Source organism: Thunnus thynnus, chromosome 8 (genome assembly GCF_963924715.1).
Source record: "Thunnus thynnus chromosome 8, fThuThy2.1, whole genome shotgun sequence".
Taxonomy (NCBI): Eukaryota; Metazoa; Chordata; class Actinopteri; order Scombriformes; family Scombridae; genus Thunnus; species Thunnus thynnus.
This window is the reverse complement of record NC_089524.1, coordinates 18,478,946-18,493,929: the sequence shown is the minus strand read 5'-3', so window position 1 is coordinate 18,493,929 and position 14,984 is coordinate 18,478,946. Positions and strand designations below refer to the sequence as shown.

General features: G+C 40.5%; 3 protein-coding genes across 5 annotated transcripts in view; 2 read left to right on the top strand and 1 right to left on the bottom strand.

The window, feature by feature from the left end:
• rnf220b (ring finger protein 220b) overlaps positions 1–761 on the top strand; it is a 32,292-nt gene extending 31,531 nt beyond the window's left edge. For both annotated transcript variants that reach the window (XM_067598112.1, XM_067598111.1), the window contains exon 16: positions 34–761. In XM_067598112.1, the coding sequence (XP_067454213.1) occupies positions 34–105 (72 nt within the window). In that variant the 3' untranslated portion in view covers positions 106–761. The remainder of the gene's footprint in view (positions 1–33) is intronic.
• Positions 762–1,679: 918 nt separating this feature from the next.
• guk1b (guanylate kinase 1b) lies at positions 1,680–7,468 on the top strand. Of its 2 annotated transcripts, XM_067596902.1 has the most exons (9): positions 1,680–1,806; positions 3,023–3,138; positions 3,376–3,417; positions 3,788–3,913; positions 5,188–5,284; positions 5,990–6,128; positions 6,316–6,400; positions 6,481–6,566; positions 6,757–7,468. In XM_067596902.1, exons 2-9 carry the CDS (start codon positions 3,027–3,029, stop codon positions 6,787–6,789), a joined length of 720 nt encoding a protein of 239 aa, XP_067453003.1. In that variant the 5' UTR covers positions 1,680–1,806; positions 3,023–3,026; the 3' UTR covers positions 6,790–7,468. The 2 variants fall into 2 exon arrangements, with proteins under 2 accessions (XP_067453003.1, XP_067453004.1); XM_067596903.1 differs by lacking the exon at positions 3,788–3,913.
• obscna (obscurin, cytoskeletal calmodulin and titin-interacting RhoGEF a) overlaps positions 7,468–14,984 on the bottom strand; it is a 45,182-nt gene continuing 37,665 nt past the window's right edge. The window contains exons 75-86 of the mRNA XM_067598171.1: positions 14,835–14,912; positions 12,887–14,633; positions 12,524–12,619; positions 12,277–12,399; positions 11,464–11,631; positions 11,208–11,313; positions 10,457–10,696; positions 9,528–9,751; positions 9,398–9,409; positions 9,066–9,162; positions 8,477–8,626; positions 7,468–8,309 (exon numbers count right to left, since the gene is read on the bottom strand). Coding sequence (XP_067454272.1) covers positions 8,129–8,309; positions 8,477–8,626; positions 9,066–9,162; positions 9,398–9,409; positions 9,528–9,751; positions 10,457–10,696; positions 11,208–11,313; positions 11,464–11,631; positions 12,277–12,399; positions 12,524–12,619; positions 12,887–14,633; positions 14,835–14,912 — 3,222 coding nt within the window. The 3' untranslated portion in view covers positions 7,468–8,128. The remainder of the gene's footprint in view (positions 8,310–8,476; positions 8,627–9,065; positions 9,163–9,397; positions 9,410–9,527; positions 9,752–10,456; positions 10,697–11,207; positions 11,314–11,463; positions 11,632–12,276; positions 12,400–12,523; positions 12,620–12,886; positions 14,634–14,834; positions 14,913–14,984) is intronic.

Sequence of the window (14,984 nt, the reverse complement as noted above, 5' to 3'; positions counted from 1 at the left end):
GTTTGATAAAAGTGTGATTTCTTTTTTCTTTAGGGAGCAAAAAAGTTGTGTCCTCAATGCAACACCATCACCTCACCTGGAGACCTGAGGCGGGTCTACCTGTGACGCTGCCACTCACAAGATCAGGGGAGGGGCTTCTTCTGTTTTAGCCAATCAGGGATGGACTTGTGGGCAGCTGGCCTGTCATAGACTCCCACCCTCCTCCTCCTCCTCCTCCTCCTCTTCACACCTTCCTGATCCCACATTTTCAGTCAGTGTGCTCCTAACATCCACTAACCCCCGACAATTTTAAAGAGCAGCAAGTGTGACCTTTGACCTTCCTTTAGAGCCCTGTACTATACCCATGTTCCTACTGCAACATCAGCCAGATTGGAGGAAACATCTGAAACCAACTGAGAGCTCAGGCACTGAAAAACAAATGGAGAAAAAAAAAAACAATATTGGGACAATATTTATGAATTTTGTAATCCTTTTGTCTGTTTTGTGAGAAAAAAAAAATCCCATGCAAAGCACATGTACATAGTTTTGTGTATGTTTGGATTGGGGTGCGTATAATGACGTCGACTAGCAGAACAACACGACTGTATTAACTGTACAGAGTTTGTCTTTGCTTAGATCATTTATTATTTGTTTAGCTCCTCCTGTAGGTTGGAAACATTTACAGTAATCTCATCACATTCAGGCTCATTTTGTCTTCAGTCATTGATGTTTCTTTGTATAGAATCATTAAATCTAATTTTATCAGTGTTACTACAATAAAACGTGTGTCCAAAAAGTTGTCGAATGTGAGTGTAACTTTGAGGATAAATCTTCACCTGTTGATTGTGCACATTTGAGGCACGACTGGACAGGAAGCACCTGGTGCTGGTTGGGCCTGTTGACAGCCTTGTTATGATGACTCTATGCGGCGTATTCGTCCTTTAAGAAGTGGGTCGAAACAGGATTAGCCAGGCAGAGCCCAGCGCAGCTCATCTGGAGTCGAGGGACACTAAACCCTGCTATTCTGAGCTTCTACTGCGTTAGGGCAGAAAACCCCTCAGGCCCTGACACTGAAAGGACCAATCTCAAAGCAGAAAGAGCAAAAAACTGTAAAAAAGGGGGAAATTGTTATTGTTAGTAGCAAGATCATTTTGTTTTCTTAGTTTCTTATCTTAGTTTTTAAAGTGTAGTGGGGAAAGTGAGCAGCACATGTCCTTCCCTCATTACCACCACTTGAGGAAGGATTTTAACCCTGACGTCTCAAGTGGAGCTGCTCAATAGACTGTGGTTGTACTGGGCAGCTTACAGGTGTGAAAATGTGTAAAAACATCGCCCTTAATAAAACTATCTGAGATAAATCAAGGTAAAAATGCTTCTTCCAGAACCACTCTTCATCCTACTAAATACTGTTTCACAATTATACAAGGAAATTGTGGTGGTAATGACCACCCTTAATACCACATTCAGTGAACTGTCTGGTGCTTCATCAACAAGTCTCTGGAGGCTCCGCAGAAACAAATACATATACACAAAGCTTCTGCTGCAGCTCATTATACTAGACAAACAGCGACACAATTATTTGTTTATGAAAATCTTCTTCCTGGACCTCTCAGTCTTGTCACCTGTGTGGACAGTGTGTGGATAAAAACAAGCCAGCATGCACACATGTGATTGGTCACTGAGCTGAAGGGAGGTGGTGGTAATTCAGACTGACAGTGAGATCAGAGTGACACACACAAATGCTCGTTGTACACAGCCCATTAAGAAGCCTGGCTGAACAATCACCTGCTATTCAACGTCTCTACGACACCGACACTGTGAGGAAAGGTAAGAGGACATTTTTGATCTGTTAAACCTGAAAATGCAAAAAAAAAAAAAGTTTTCTAATTTACTAAATGTATTTGCAAAGTGCTAAAACAAACAACAATGCTTTTAAACGTGCTAATAAAGAGAAAGATATTCAATTACTGAACAATAACTTTGTGCAGGTGGGAGAACAAGCTTAGTTGAAGTTGAATTCAGGTGCAAACCTCAACTAAAACCTGAACGTACAGCTTGTCATGCTGCACATTCATTATAAAGCAGTTCTTTTTTGTTCAGTATTTATGTGCTGCTTAAATATTTTTTATATTTAATTTTTATTTCTATGCACCATTGAATTAATTGTTTGCAGTAAATGTGAAGTCACTCAAGAAATGAAGTCAACATTTAACAAAGGACAAAATAGTTGTTTGTTGTTGAGTATGAATATTTGAGTGTCTGGGATGTTATTGATCTCTTAAACTGTTCTAAACTGATACCAAAGGTCAAGACAATGAATGAAATCCAGCTTTGAGAGACAGGTTGATTGTTTTGACTGTGACAGAATCCTGTTTTATAAAGTAATTGTGTTAATGGGGGATCCTAAATGAATTGATTCAACAGTGTCTCTGAGACATCATCCCTCTCTTAGCACAGCAGACAAATGGGTCACCTAGTCCTGAACCCTTTGTGCCACCTGGCCCAGATCCAATTAATCCCACTGACTGACCTGCCATGATTTCATTAACAGGCATTCTTAATATTAACCTCAGGGCTTCTTGCTGTCTAACGAGCTCGCAATTAGGGCACGGACACATTTTCATATTTTAATTAATAATTAATAGGAAGTGGAATTTCCTAAGTGACCACATGTCACATGACCACAATAACGTAAGAGCAAAGGTCTACTTTTAACCCTCTGCTGTATGTGCGTGATGGGATGTTTCCTCCTGCCAGTGTTGTGGGTTAAGAGAAGCTCGGATCAAAGGATTAACCTCACTGCTCCTTGGATCAGTTAACAGGATAGTTGGCGAGTTTTACCTAGAAATGCAAAGGTGGAAGAGGAGTGATGTAAAATACTTGATAGGAAAAGTGCTTTTATAAAAGGGTCACAAATCATTAGTTCCAAACCTGAATAACCTGCATCTTACTCTAGCTGGATTTTACACTTTACTTTAATCTGGTCATGGCACAAACCTGAGCTCACTCTGTTCCTGTCCGTCCATCCATCCATCTGTCTCAGAACAATGTCAGGACCGAGGCCCGTGGTGCTGAGCGGCCCCTCCGGAGCAGGGAAGAGCACTCTGATGAAGAGGCTGATGAAGGAACACGAAGGCGTCTTTGGATTCAGCGTGTCACGTATGTTTGTGTGCCAGACTGTTATCGGCTTCCACCGCAACATCCTGTCTGAGGAGGAAGTAGGGCAGGAGGCGCAGCGTCTAATTCCATACTGATCAGTAGACTTTGTGCCACACCATTAAATCTTACAACATCTTAGCATTTCACTTTCATTTCTATCAAAAGGAACATTAATCATGATGTATTACCTTATTCCTGGGTGAGTTTTTAATGGTGAAATCTCTCCTCTCCTCACAGACACAACGAGAAACCCTCGACCAGGAGAGGAAGATGGCAAAGGTACAGCAATTTTCAGCACTGAAGACCTGTTGGTGGCACTTTTTTAATTTCTTAATCTAATACAACACAAGCATCACAAGCACCACAAGGTGGTTGATGTTTTAGCACCTTCACACAGTTCTGGGACCATCTTGATACACCCAAAGCGGCCCTGGATTTGGATTTGAATCTACGGAACTGTGATAAAAGTGTCTTTTTTCCCCAAAACCTGCACCACATTTCCCAGCATCCCCTATACGGCATGGGCTAAAATAATGCCTGCAATACTTCTTACTCCCAAGTGAAGTGCACAGATGGTTTTGTCCCTTGTATAGCTCCCTTGATATAAAGGGATAAACCTCTTTCTGTGCCTGTTTTGTTTTCTCCATAGGGCTGAACAGGCTCCCCATGCTTCTGGGGGCTACTTTACTTCCCGTAGCAGACGTCTTTTCCTCTGAAGACTTAGAAATGTCAACCTCATTTTCGTGTCCAAACGAATCAGAAACCACAGATAAAGGTGACCTAAGTGTGATTCCAGATCACAGTTTTTTTTAAGGCAGAGGGATGGGGGTTACTTTCATCATCCTGGCACACTATCACTGGATTTGTTGGAACTGGTCTTGTGACAAACAAAAAGAGAAAAATGAAATGATATCAGGAATCAGGATCAGACCTACACTTTGGAGTAAAAAGCTTTTGAAAATAGCCCCCTGTGATGCCTCAGTAGTGATTCCCATTTCCAGTCCCATGAGGTTTATGTTCAATAAACTGCTCCATTTCCTACTGTGGTTGATAGAGCATTGATGATCCGCATCCAACCATTAGCAACACAGGAGAATGATTTAACAAGTGCATCTTTTTTTTTTTTTTTTTTTTTTTTGATTTTCAGGGTCCATCTGAGTTTTTCTCACATTGCTGTCACGTCAGTTAAGGGTGTTAAAACTTTGTGAAAATACTGAGACAGTCTTCATGTTTTATTTCTGACAATACTGGACATTAAATAGATTTTTATCGATCAAAAATATGTCCCATCATTAAAGTACCACATTGGCTGCGGTCAGAACAAGGTTTTGATATTGCACAGAAATCTTCCATGTCCTCTACTGTTGTCAGGAGTGCTGCTTAAAATAAATTCTGTTTTTAGAGTTTTGTTTGTTTATAGCAGTGTCTCTTTCTATCCAGCGTTTCCCTTCAGATTATTACTTCAGCCTGAGCAGACTCCCTCATGTCGTCATGCTAATGATTGCGTGCTACTGCAGTGCCCATTAGTGGTAGTAGTATACTGTATGTGTTTGTTTCTCCGCTGTTTTAGATCCCCAGAGGTTTTGATGTTGTGAAGATTTAGGCCTATGGATTTGGTATGGGCATTATAATGTATTCTGTAACAGCTATACTAATGGCATCTTTATAAAACATGAAACAAAGAAACCTGTTTCTAATCTTTGCATGTACTTCCCATAAAGATAATAATTCTTTTTCTTTTTTGTTTTAACAATTTAAACACACAGTTTCAAATTTGGCTCAGAAGAGAACATCATATACTTGAACACATACTATCAGATACTGTGTTCAGGAAAATGCTGACCGATAAACATAAAAATCATCTAGATTTTCTTTCATTTTGCCTGTGATCACTGTGAAGTTCACTGTTTATTGTGAGGAAACTGGGGTCATCTTTCACCAAAACAGTCAATCACTTCCATCTACAATCATTTGTTTCCATTGTGCAAGTTTTCATGGCAGAACCATGTGGATGACTCGACGATTCATTATTAATGTTGCATCTTGCAGACTACCACTTTACAACGAGAGAGGCCATGCAGGAGGGCATTGAAAAGGGTGACTTCATTGAGAATGCTGAGTTTTCCGGCAACTTGTATGGAACAAGGTAAATATTTGCATCTCTTCATTAAGGTCACCATATTTTTCCACAAGATCAATGGCAACCTCAGAAAAACATATGATTTAGATGCATAATTCAGGCATTGATCTGTGCTTTTTGTACACATTTTATTCTTGATTGTGTTTCTTTTTTCTTAAACATTAGTTAAAAGCATCCCACTTCCATTAACCTTTTAACTAGCAGTGCTTTAGCAAGATTGCAAATCTGCCAAAGAAAACTCTATCTGTATGATTTCAGTGATTTTTTTAATGGTCAAAATGCAGTTTCAGAAGCTTTTCCATCCATCCTACAGTAAAAATCTGAATTTTTTTTCAGAGCTGTTCCCTTGTATAAGAGAATAGCTTTAGGCTGGGCCACAGGGCTAAAGAGGATAAAGTGGGTATATAATACCTTTGGGACAGATGGAGCTTTAACCCCCAATGGTCAAAAAGAGCAACACTGTAGCTCAGTGCCTTGTGTGTCACATTTAATCTCGATAACACACTCACTACAGAAAGAGTCTGAGCAGCTTGGATCAATGCAGCGATCCTCTTACCTTAGTCGCTACATGCAAGAAGCACAAAATTAGATTATTAAACTCTCAATACCTGTTTGGACATTGTCAACCCTGTTCAGATGTTTAGTCCTGGTGGTTTAAAAAGTCTTTTTTTATATATAGTTTTACATCACAACTATGCTTTGGTTCTCCAGTAAAGCTGCCATAGAAGATGTGCAGGCCCAGAACCTCATCTGCATCCTAGATGTGGACATCCAGGGGGTGAACAGGATTAAAGAGACTGACTTGAACCCCATCTACATCTCCATCCAGCCTCCCTCTATGGAGATCCTGGTAAATGTCCACTTTTATATATTTATTTAATAATAGATTTATTCAAGTTTTTTGTTGTATACTTTGATCCACCTTAAATGTAGACTCAGATTTCTTTTGAAAAATCATCCTAAATAGGGAGTGAAAGGATGAGAGATTAAGGTTGAAACTGGTCAAACATAATGTCTTGCTTTGTTGTCCTTCTCAGGAAAAGCGTCTGAGGGACAGGCAGACAGAGACAGAGGAGAGCTTACAGAAACGCCTGGAGGCAGCACGCATTGATATGGAGCTCAGTGAGTTTCTCAGTATTTCTGCTACAACATAATGCTGGATTAAAAAAAACCATTACAGCTGATTCAATTCCCTTTTTTAGGTAAGGAGCCAGGAGTGTTTGATGTCATTATCATCAACGATGACTTAGAGCGCGCCTACGAGGAGCTGAAAGACATCCTCAGTGAAGTGAGTGAAATATCCACGCTCATATTTATTCAACAAATACTTTGCCTGTATTCATCATGTCAACTAATTCCTTTTAATTCTGACTTTCTATGTTTCTTGCACCTACAGTATAATATCATACTTTATTCTGAGCAATACTATTAGTTAATCGCCCAAAATGTAAAAGAATTCCTAATCTCTCTTTCTATAGGAAATCCAAAAAGTTCAGGAGGCCAAATCATAAGAAGGAAAAGAATCAACACTTGTGACTCTAGCCTGAATAACTCCATCTTCATTGACAATGAACACACCTGAAATAAAGTCTCCTGGAGAAAAGTTTGTTGTTCTTTTACTCTCAAAGGTTTGCTCAGTACAATTTCATGTTCAATGATGCTCAGATGGAAAAGAGGGACTCTGAAGTCAAAGATGGTTGTTCTTTCTAAGAGAAAGGAGGTTTGTGTTAGATTTAGTGAAAATCAATGGTCGATATCTAGATAAAACAATCCCAACCCAAATATTTCTGCCAGCTGGCATGGAAAAGAAAAACACTATAGGCACAACTGCCAAAACATGTGCTACATTTAATTTTTATAATTCAGAAGCTTGGCGGCACTGGCCTACCCACCAATGTGGAGTAATACCACCAGTCAATGCACACACTGCTAATCAGTTAGCAATTGTTCCGAAAATTTCAGTTTTGTTGAATTCTTATATAGTAGAAATAAATTCACTCTTAGTTAAAATTACACTGATCTATGACTATGTAATTTTTAAAAAATGGCTCACATGCTGCATATTATTCAAAGATCACATGAAAGAAGTCTGTGCATCTGAGATAAAACCACTGCATGTACTGTATGTATGTTTTCGTGTTTGTTTATAAATGAGACTGAATAAAGAATGTCAATGAGGACAAAGGACAATGAGTCATCACTTTTGTGCCATTTAATTCACCTTTCACTCACTAACTCATTCAGGTGGGTGGTTGACCCAAAATATAAGCATCATGAAACTTCGAAGCATCCAATAAAACCTGTAAATTTAATTCATTTCCCATTTATACATTGAAACCTTAAGGCAGAACATGTAAATCTTTAAATAAAACACTGTATATCACTCAAAAATATATCTGCGTTCTGTTTGAAGAATAGCACAGAAAACATTTTTTCATTTATCATAAACAGCATAAAGCCAAACATGTGCATCTGCCTGATACTGTAGCAAAGGATCAAAACAACAGATTCTCATGTCGCCAAGTCAAAAACTCCTTCAACAGTGTGCACTCTTTGCATAGACTAAACCTTATCCCTGATATGTTTCAATATAAACCAAAGCAAAACAAATGCAGCACACTCACATATACAGTCTAATGGATGAGTACACTTTGAAAAATCATTAAGACGCATCACATTTTCATAATCAGAGGACGCTACAATGATTGATATCTGATTTGGCTCCAGCGCGCCAGAAATGAGCCACACAGGAAACATTCAGCTAAAATGAAATGTGCTGGTTCTAAGGCTGCATAATTTTTAGGAAAAACTGCCAGTAAAAGAAAATAATACTTTTTTGTCGTCGTTGTCTTACTGGAAGAACGGACTCTTAAGCTTGGTGCGGACCTGGTCTCGTTTCTCCTCCTTCTGTTCAAGGTAAGCTTTAAGCTTGTCTGTGGAGAAGCACACCTTGGAGCATCGTGCTTTGTGTGGGGCACGATGGGCGCGTAGCCAGGGGTTCTGGAGACACTCGGCTGCAGTGGGCCTCCCCCTGAAAATTGGATTTTATTGTTTTTTATCAGTTTCTAATCCACTAGTACAACTTTTCATTGGAACAATCAATGGTTTGGTTAGGAATACAGTATGGATACAGCATGCATGAGTTGTATGTTTGGTTAAATTAACTAACACAAACTACATTTTAAGAGAGACCCTCACCAGGATTTGTTATTCAGGCTGCTCTTCATGAAGTTTAAGGCTCCCTCTGACAGACCAGGGTAACAGTGTCCAAACTGGATCTTCCCTTTCTTGATGTTTTTGTCTTGCTCCCCGCTGTGTTCTGCTTGAAATGGGCTGTCGGCACTCAACCTAGAGAAGGAAAAAAACAAAATACATATTGTATATCATGCAAAAAAACCCAAACAGATGCAAAACTCTTACATAAATCAGCATCTCAGAACTACAGCAGATTCCACCAGTATTTATGTTATCACCTAATAATCTAAGGACTTCAACTACTTAAAACTAATCAGTCTACATACCTAAACTTAGATAATGAAAAACAATATCATCTAAAGAAAGAAAACTTGGATGATTCAATATGTATTAGGCAGTGATGCCTAATATTCTTCAGAAAATGTTTGTTCTGATATTGTGATAACTGTTTTGCAAAAGTGGGAGCCACCTTTATCAAATCTGAAATCTTATTATCATCATCTCATTTTGAAATTAAATTGCTTCCAAATAGTCTTATTTTAATCCAACATGACTTGGTATATGCAAATGTTTCAGCTGTATTTTTACTTACATGATGAATGACAGAACTCCAATAGCCCAAATATCAGTCTCAGGCCCGACACCCTGACCCTCTAGGATTTCCGGAGCTTTAGGAAGGACAATATAGACTGACAAAACAGACAGACATAGAGTATCGTTCATAAAGAGTTGTGCTGTTACCATGCCATTTTCACTCACATGCTGAATTTGTTTGTATTAGCAAAATTAATCAGAAAAAAGTGGATAAAAATGATAAGAAAGTGGACTTGGGTTCATTAGGCTATAGTAGCTAGCATCAGCTGAAGTGGATGAATTTAGTTATTTCCCTCAGGGCTGAGCCGTCCTCTCTTAAAGAATGTGTACCTTTGCTGCGGTCTGTTGAAAAGCCATGACAGTCAAAATTTTAGTACATTAGAGAAATCTACAGCTACGCAAGGTTCAAAATCAAACACAATGTCTATCCTATGAAATCAAACAAGATACCCATCATTACCTTTGCACTCTGACAGACCCTGGATGTGCTCTATGATGAGAGGCTGACCGGGTGTGAAGAACTGAGCCGAGCCAAAGTCTACGATCTTCAGGTGGTTACCATCGTCCACCAGCATGTTGTCAGACTTCAGGTCCAGGTGGATGACTCGACGGCTGTGAAGGTAGTCAACTGCGCTCAGAATCTGAACCAGCAGCTCTGCGACCTGAGCCTCTGAATAGAGATCTCTGAGGGGGAAAAACACAGACAGACATGCTAGTGAGGCTCAACTCCAGTATATCAGGGAGTTGCCTCAAATGGCTACAGGTTCACAAACATCACTTTCTTGACATAGGTCTGAAACATGATTTTTTGCAATCAGCATTCAAGTTACCTATTAAAATCACCCCAAAAGTGTGTTTAAATGACATTAAACAGTCCATTTGATGACATTAAATAATTCTCTGAAACAATAAAATATTTTTTTTGCCTGTGGGCCCTTATTAAAGTGGCAGTCCTCATAGAAAATCTGTAGCTCATTTCATCTTTTTCACCTCTTTTCTCAGACTAAATGGACTTCTTATTTTGGAATCACGTAGTGATGAGTTCTGCCTGGATTATTTTTCCTGAAGACCCCTATGGAGAAACTAGAAGACTTAATATGAAGGCTTTCTTGTTACAAGTGGACATTTTGAGCTTATAATGGCACCAGACCAATGGACTGGGGTTCACCACAGTCATTAGAAAATCATCCTCATTATAACACAAACATCCTGATAAACTTTATGACAATATTGCCAGTAGTTGCTGAAATAAGTTGCTGTGTTAGGGGGACAGACCCACTCACATTACCATCTGGCAGTGTGGCAAAAAACATGCATATATGTTTTTTTCTTTCAAAACAGATGCAAACTATTGGGTCCTTTGCTTGTGCATCTCCAGCCTTTTTTTACCTTCCAGCCAGACTGTAGAGCAGCTCTTTGCCAGGGCAGAGTTCCTCCACTAACACCAGGTAGCAGGAGGTGATGTAGGCAGTGTGCAGCTGGACCAGGTGGGTATGATGAAGCTTTTTCAACAGCTGGTATTCCCTCAGCACCAACTGTCTCTGCTCTGCTTGGTAAGGGGTGATCTTGGCAGCAAACACTTGGCTGGTCTCAGCATCCCTACACAAGGTTACTACGCTGAAACGACCCCTGAGAGAGAAGACAACACAGGATGAGAGGAAGAAGAAGAAATGCTGAGTGGTAAATGACCCTGAGTGAAAGCAGGAGGTACAAGAATATCCTTCACTTAATGCATGCTGGAACTGACTCCAGTCCTCTGTGACCCTGAGTAAGCAGATACAGAAAATGGATGGATGATTGTTTACATGCTACTTAAGTGTTGTTCTGCCTTACCAAAAATGAAATGAGAATAATGTTTTTTAAGATGAAAGAAGACAAAAATAAATATATTAAATTTTAGCACAAAATATTCAATTCAGTTTAGAAATATTAGAATCTGTGTCAGACTTGAAAAACCTGAAAAGTTATACCAAAAGTTCAAAATACAGCCTAAAATAAGGAAAATATTATCTGGTGCAAACCAACAGAAGTAAATACTACAGTAGATAAAAAAACATTCACACTCTTGTTATGATGATTCTGGTGAAAAAATAAGCTGTTATCTTGCTCAAAAATTGCAGCTTCTAATTGAAAATTGCACCTGTTGATCTCAGAGAGGAAGTTGTAGTTCTTCTGTGTTGTCTGTTGTTCTGACCGAACGACCTTTGACCCCAGGGACTCAGTCTGGATGAGAGGAATGTGAGTCTCTGTACAACAGTAAAGTAAAAAAAAAGGTGAAACACTATAACCCTCCATGCAGTGACTCCCTGCATCATTTTTGTAAAATAACAATATATGAAAAATGAGTGGATGAAATCACACATGTGCCACAGTGTATTTAAGAGCATTTTTCTTGCCTTCAGGGTGAGTGGCCATGACAACAGGTGACGAAGTATCACTAAAAGGTCCTGCTCCTTTCTTGGTGACACAGCCCACCCTGAACACATAAGAAGCTCCTCTGGGTAAGTCCTTCACCACATAGCAGCTATCTGTCACCTCCTCTGACAGGACCGTCCACTCCCCACCTGAGGAGGAACACAACACTGTGAAATCTACACTTACTGCACATTTTAATGCTCATGTAGTAGATTCAAGCATCAGTCATATCAGTGATATTGTAATAGTTTGAGGCCAGTTCAAAGAAGAGGAAGGATACGGCCCTGGCTTGAGACTTATTGATCAAGACTTATAAAGTATACGGAAACTGTTTTGTCTTCAAATAAACTGTGTTACTAAAAGAACAACATTCATCACTGTGTGTTGCAGGCACTCTTGTTTTGTTTTGTTTTTTAACTCCAACTGTCCCACTACGGCACCTTAACTGACACACAGCTCCACTAAATCAAATGATGTAAAATGGTGACTGAAAGATTTCTTTTGTCAGTTAAAATGCCCACATGCCTGATGGGAAGTATTTTGGTGTTTTAAGTGAGGAAAATAAATCTAAACTATAGTCGGTATTGACTGAAATTAGGTCAAAAATGGCTGTGCATAAGCTTGGATTTTTAAAAATGCAAAATCTGTAAATTATATTGTTATCATCATCATCATCATGAAACATTTAAACCATATATGTAGATTACATTTTATATTTCTGTAATAAAGTATATGTATTATGTATTATATATTAACAGAAACAAACATTTTAAGAAAAAAATGTAATTTCCCACCATCTGTACAGTATTGCACACAATAGGTGACAGGGTCACTAGACTGGACTGGCCTCCACACCAGCAGGACTCCACCTCCGTCTAACTGGAGTACATCAGGCTTGTTGGGACGGACTGGCACATCTGGAAATTGGGCCAAAAGTAGCTTAAATATGGAGAAGCAGTCTTACAGTATTACAAATAATACTGGCAGGATTTCAGGTCATTTTGGAGTGAAAATGCATAATCCACAGAATTAATCTGCTACCTTTTGTCTTTTTGAATGATGGTATTTTTAAAGAAGGCAAGAGTTTGCCACGCCTCCTTTCAGGTGGGGTGGGAGCTGATCCTTTGACTATTGGCCCTATTATAAAGGACAAACAACATAAAAAGGAAAACAAGCATTACATTTGATAAGATTAAATGTGCAATATAGAATATATACTAATTATTGTTCAGTATGTATTTAGTATTACAATACCACAACTGAGACTAAGGATAGATCCAGTAAAAATAAAGGAATAATGCTCTTATCCTGATATCTGCATTATATTTTTAGTTTTTTTTTTTATTGCTATGGATGCTACATGAAAGAATTTCCTGTGTAATGATAATGATTGCAATATCTTACCTCCTTTACTCACATCCTCCTTACTGGAAGACCTTGAAAACAGCTTGGTCAGGCTGGAGGCTGAAGCTCTCATTTTCTTCCTCAGAGACATGGTGGGAGTATCTGGCTTCATTATCTCTCCTAGCGTAGGTCCTAACTCAGTGTTCTCCAGTTGTGCGTAGGAATGGCCAGTCCAGGACTGCCTGCGGAAGATCTTCAGCAGTCCCAGCTTGGGTGATTTTCCTGTAGGTAGCTGGACTTCAAGGGCAGGAGCAGATGCATGCCTCTGGAGGCCCTGGCCTTCCTTCTTGTCTTTGGCCCTGGGAGGCCTCTCTGGAGCCTGGAGAGACGAAAGGCTGGGACTGGGACTGGGCGTTAGTGATATATCCACGAAACCTCTGCTGTTTGCACGTAAGTTGGGGTTGGAGCGTGTGCGGTTCCTCGGTGGTGCCTGGGGAAATGAGCTTCTGGGTTTAACTTCTTGGAATGAGGAGCGAGGTGATGGTGAAGTCAGAGGCTCCCCCTGATCGTCATACCCTTCACTCCCTCCTGATCTGTATCTTTCTCTCAGATGACCATGACTCAGCTCCTCATAAGAGCCAAGTCTACTTGAGGACTCTGAGCCACCATGCTCCTGAATAGACGACTCAGTCAGGGAACCCTGGGAGCCAGCAAAAGTGTCTCCTTCTGTCTGCTCCTGATCCAGCCTTAGGCTCCGTCTGTCTCCAGCAAAGAGGCTTAAGGGACCAGAAGTACCACCAAGTGTGCGAGTTCCTTGTATGGGTGCGACAGAGCCCCTTCTTCTTGCGGGTCGCCGAGGGACTGGAATGGCCAACAAGTTTTTCCCACCCACTTCATCATCTGTGAAATCTTCCTTCAGACTCTGAGTGCCTTCTTCGTCACCTGGCTTTGTGTGCTTGGGTGAGCTGGGAGATCGTCGAGAATACTCATCAAGAGACCTGCTCCTCCTTTGAGGTGATATCATGGTGTGGGCGAGGCCGACTCCACTGTCAAAGGAACAGGACTTCTGTATTGTGGGCTGGATAGATGCCCGTCTCTGGCCACGGTTGGTCTCTGTCTCATCCTCCACATATTCAATAAGAGGTTCATTTAGGCGTCCTGACAAGCTTCTCCGGAGTGGCTTGCGACCTCTTTCCTGCTTTTTGGCCTGGAATTTGTCCCGTAATGTCATGTGTCTGGCAGACATGGGGGAAAGCTGATGGGAGGTGCTATAGAAAGTGCTTCGGATGACGCTGCCCCGAGGGATTCGACCTCCATCACTCCCTGATCCCTCATCTCCGTCAGACAGATAGAGGGATGGACTACTGTCCTTGCTGAACCTACGCTCCCTCTGAGGTGTGTGTTGGTACGACACCTCTGATGATGCAACTGACTGCCTACTTATACTCCGCTCTAGTACACTCCTCCTTCCTAGCATCTCCCCATCCTCTTCCTCCCCTAATGTCACATCGTCTTCCTCCTCTCCATCTAGGTTGAGTTTGGCAAAAGGCTCAGGGATCTGTGCTCTCTCCATCAGAGGGTCAATGTCCTCCTCTGTTTCTTCCTCCTCCTCAGTTTGGCTGCAGTGTTGGAAAAAGTCCCAAGAGTCAGCCTCATCATACTCAGACGATGAGCCACTGCTCACAGAGGTGCTGCTGTGTTCCTGGGGCTCACGGGGCAAAGTCACTGCAGTCTCTCTGAGAGGAGCATCCAGCAGCTCAGGGATGGGCCTCAATGTGAGCACTGAACCAACACAAGTCAAAGAACGCTGGGGAGATGGGAAAGATTCAGGTGAAGACAGGTTTAGATAATAGATTTTCTTTTAAGGCAATTACAGGATCCACTGTGAATTCAACAAGATAATCATATTAAACTCCTCAATCATCAGCATTACAAGAAACCAATTAGTGCCTTTTCCCTCAGAGATTGTGGTTTCAATGAAAGATGATGTGCCAGAGAGGTAACTCACCTGCCATTTTCTTTTTTGGATGAAGGCTTTCAAACTCTTTGTGTTGATTTCATCAGTATCTTCGCCTGCATGTTCATCCTGAATGTAGTTACAATGATTTGTGGGTTTAATTTTGTTCATAGGTTGTATACAACAAAGCTTGAATAAAAC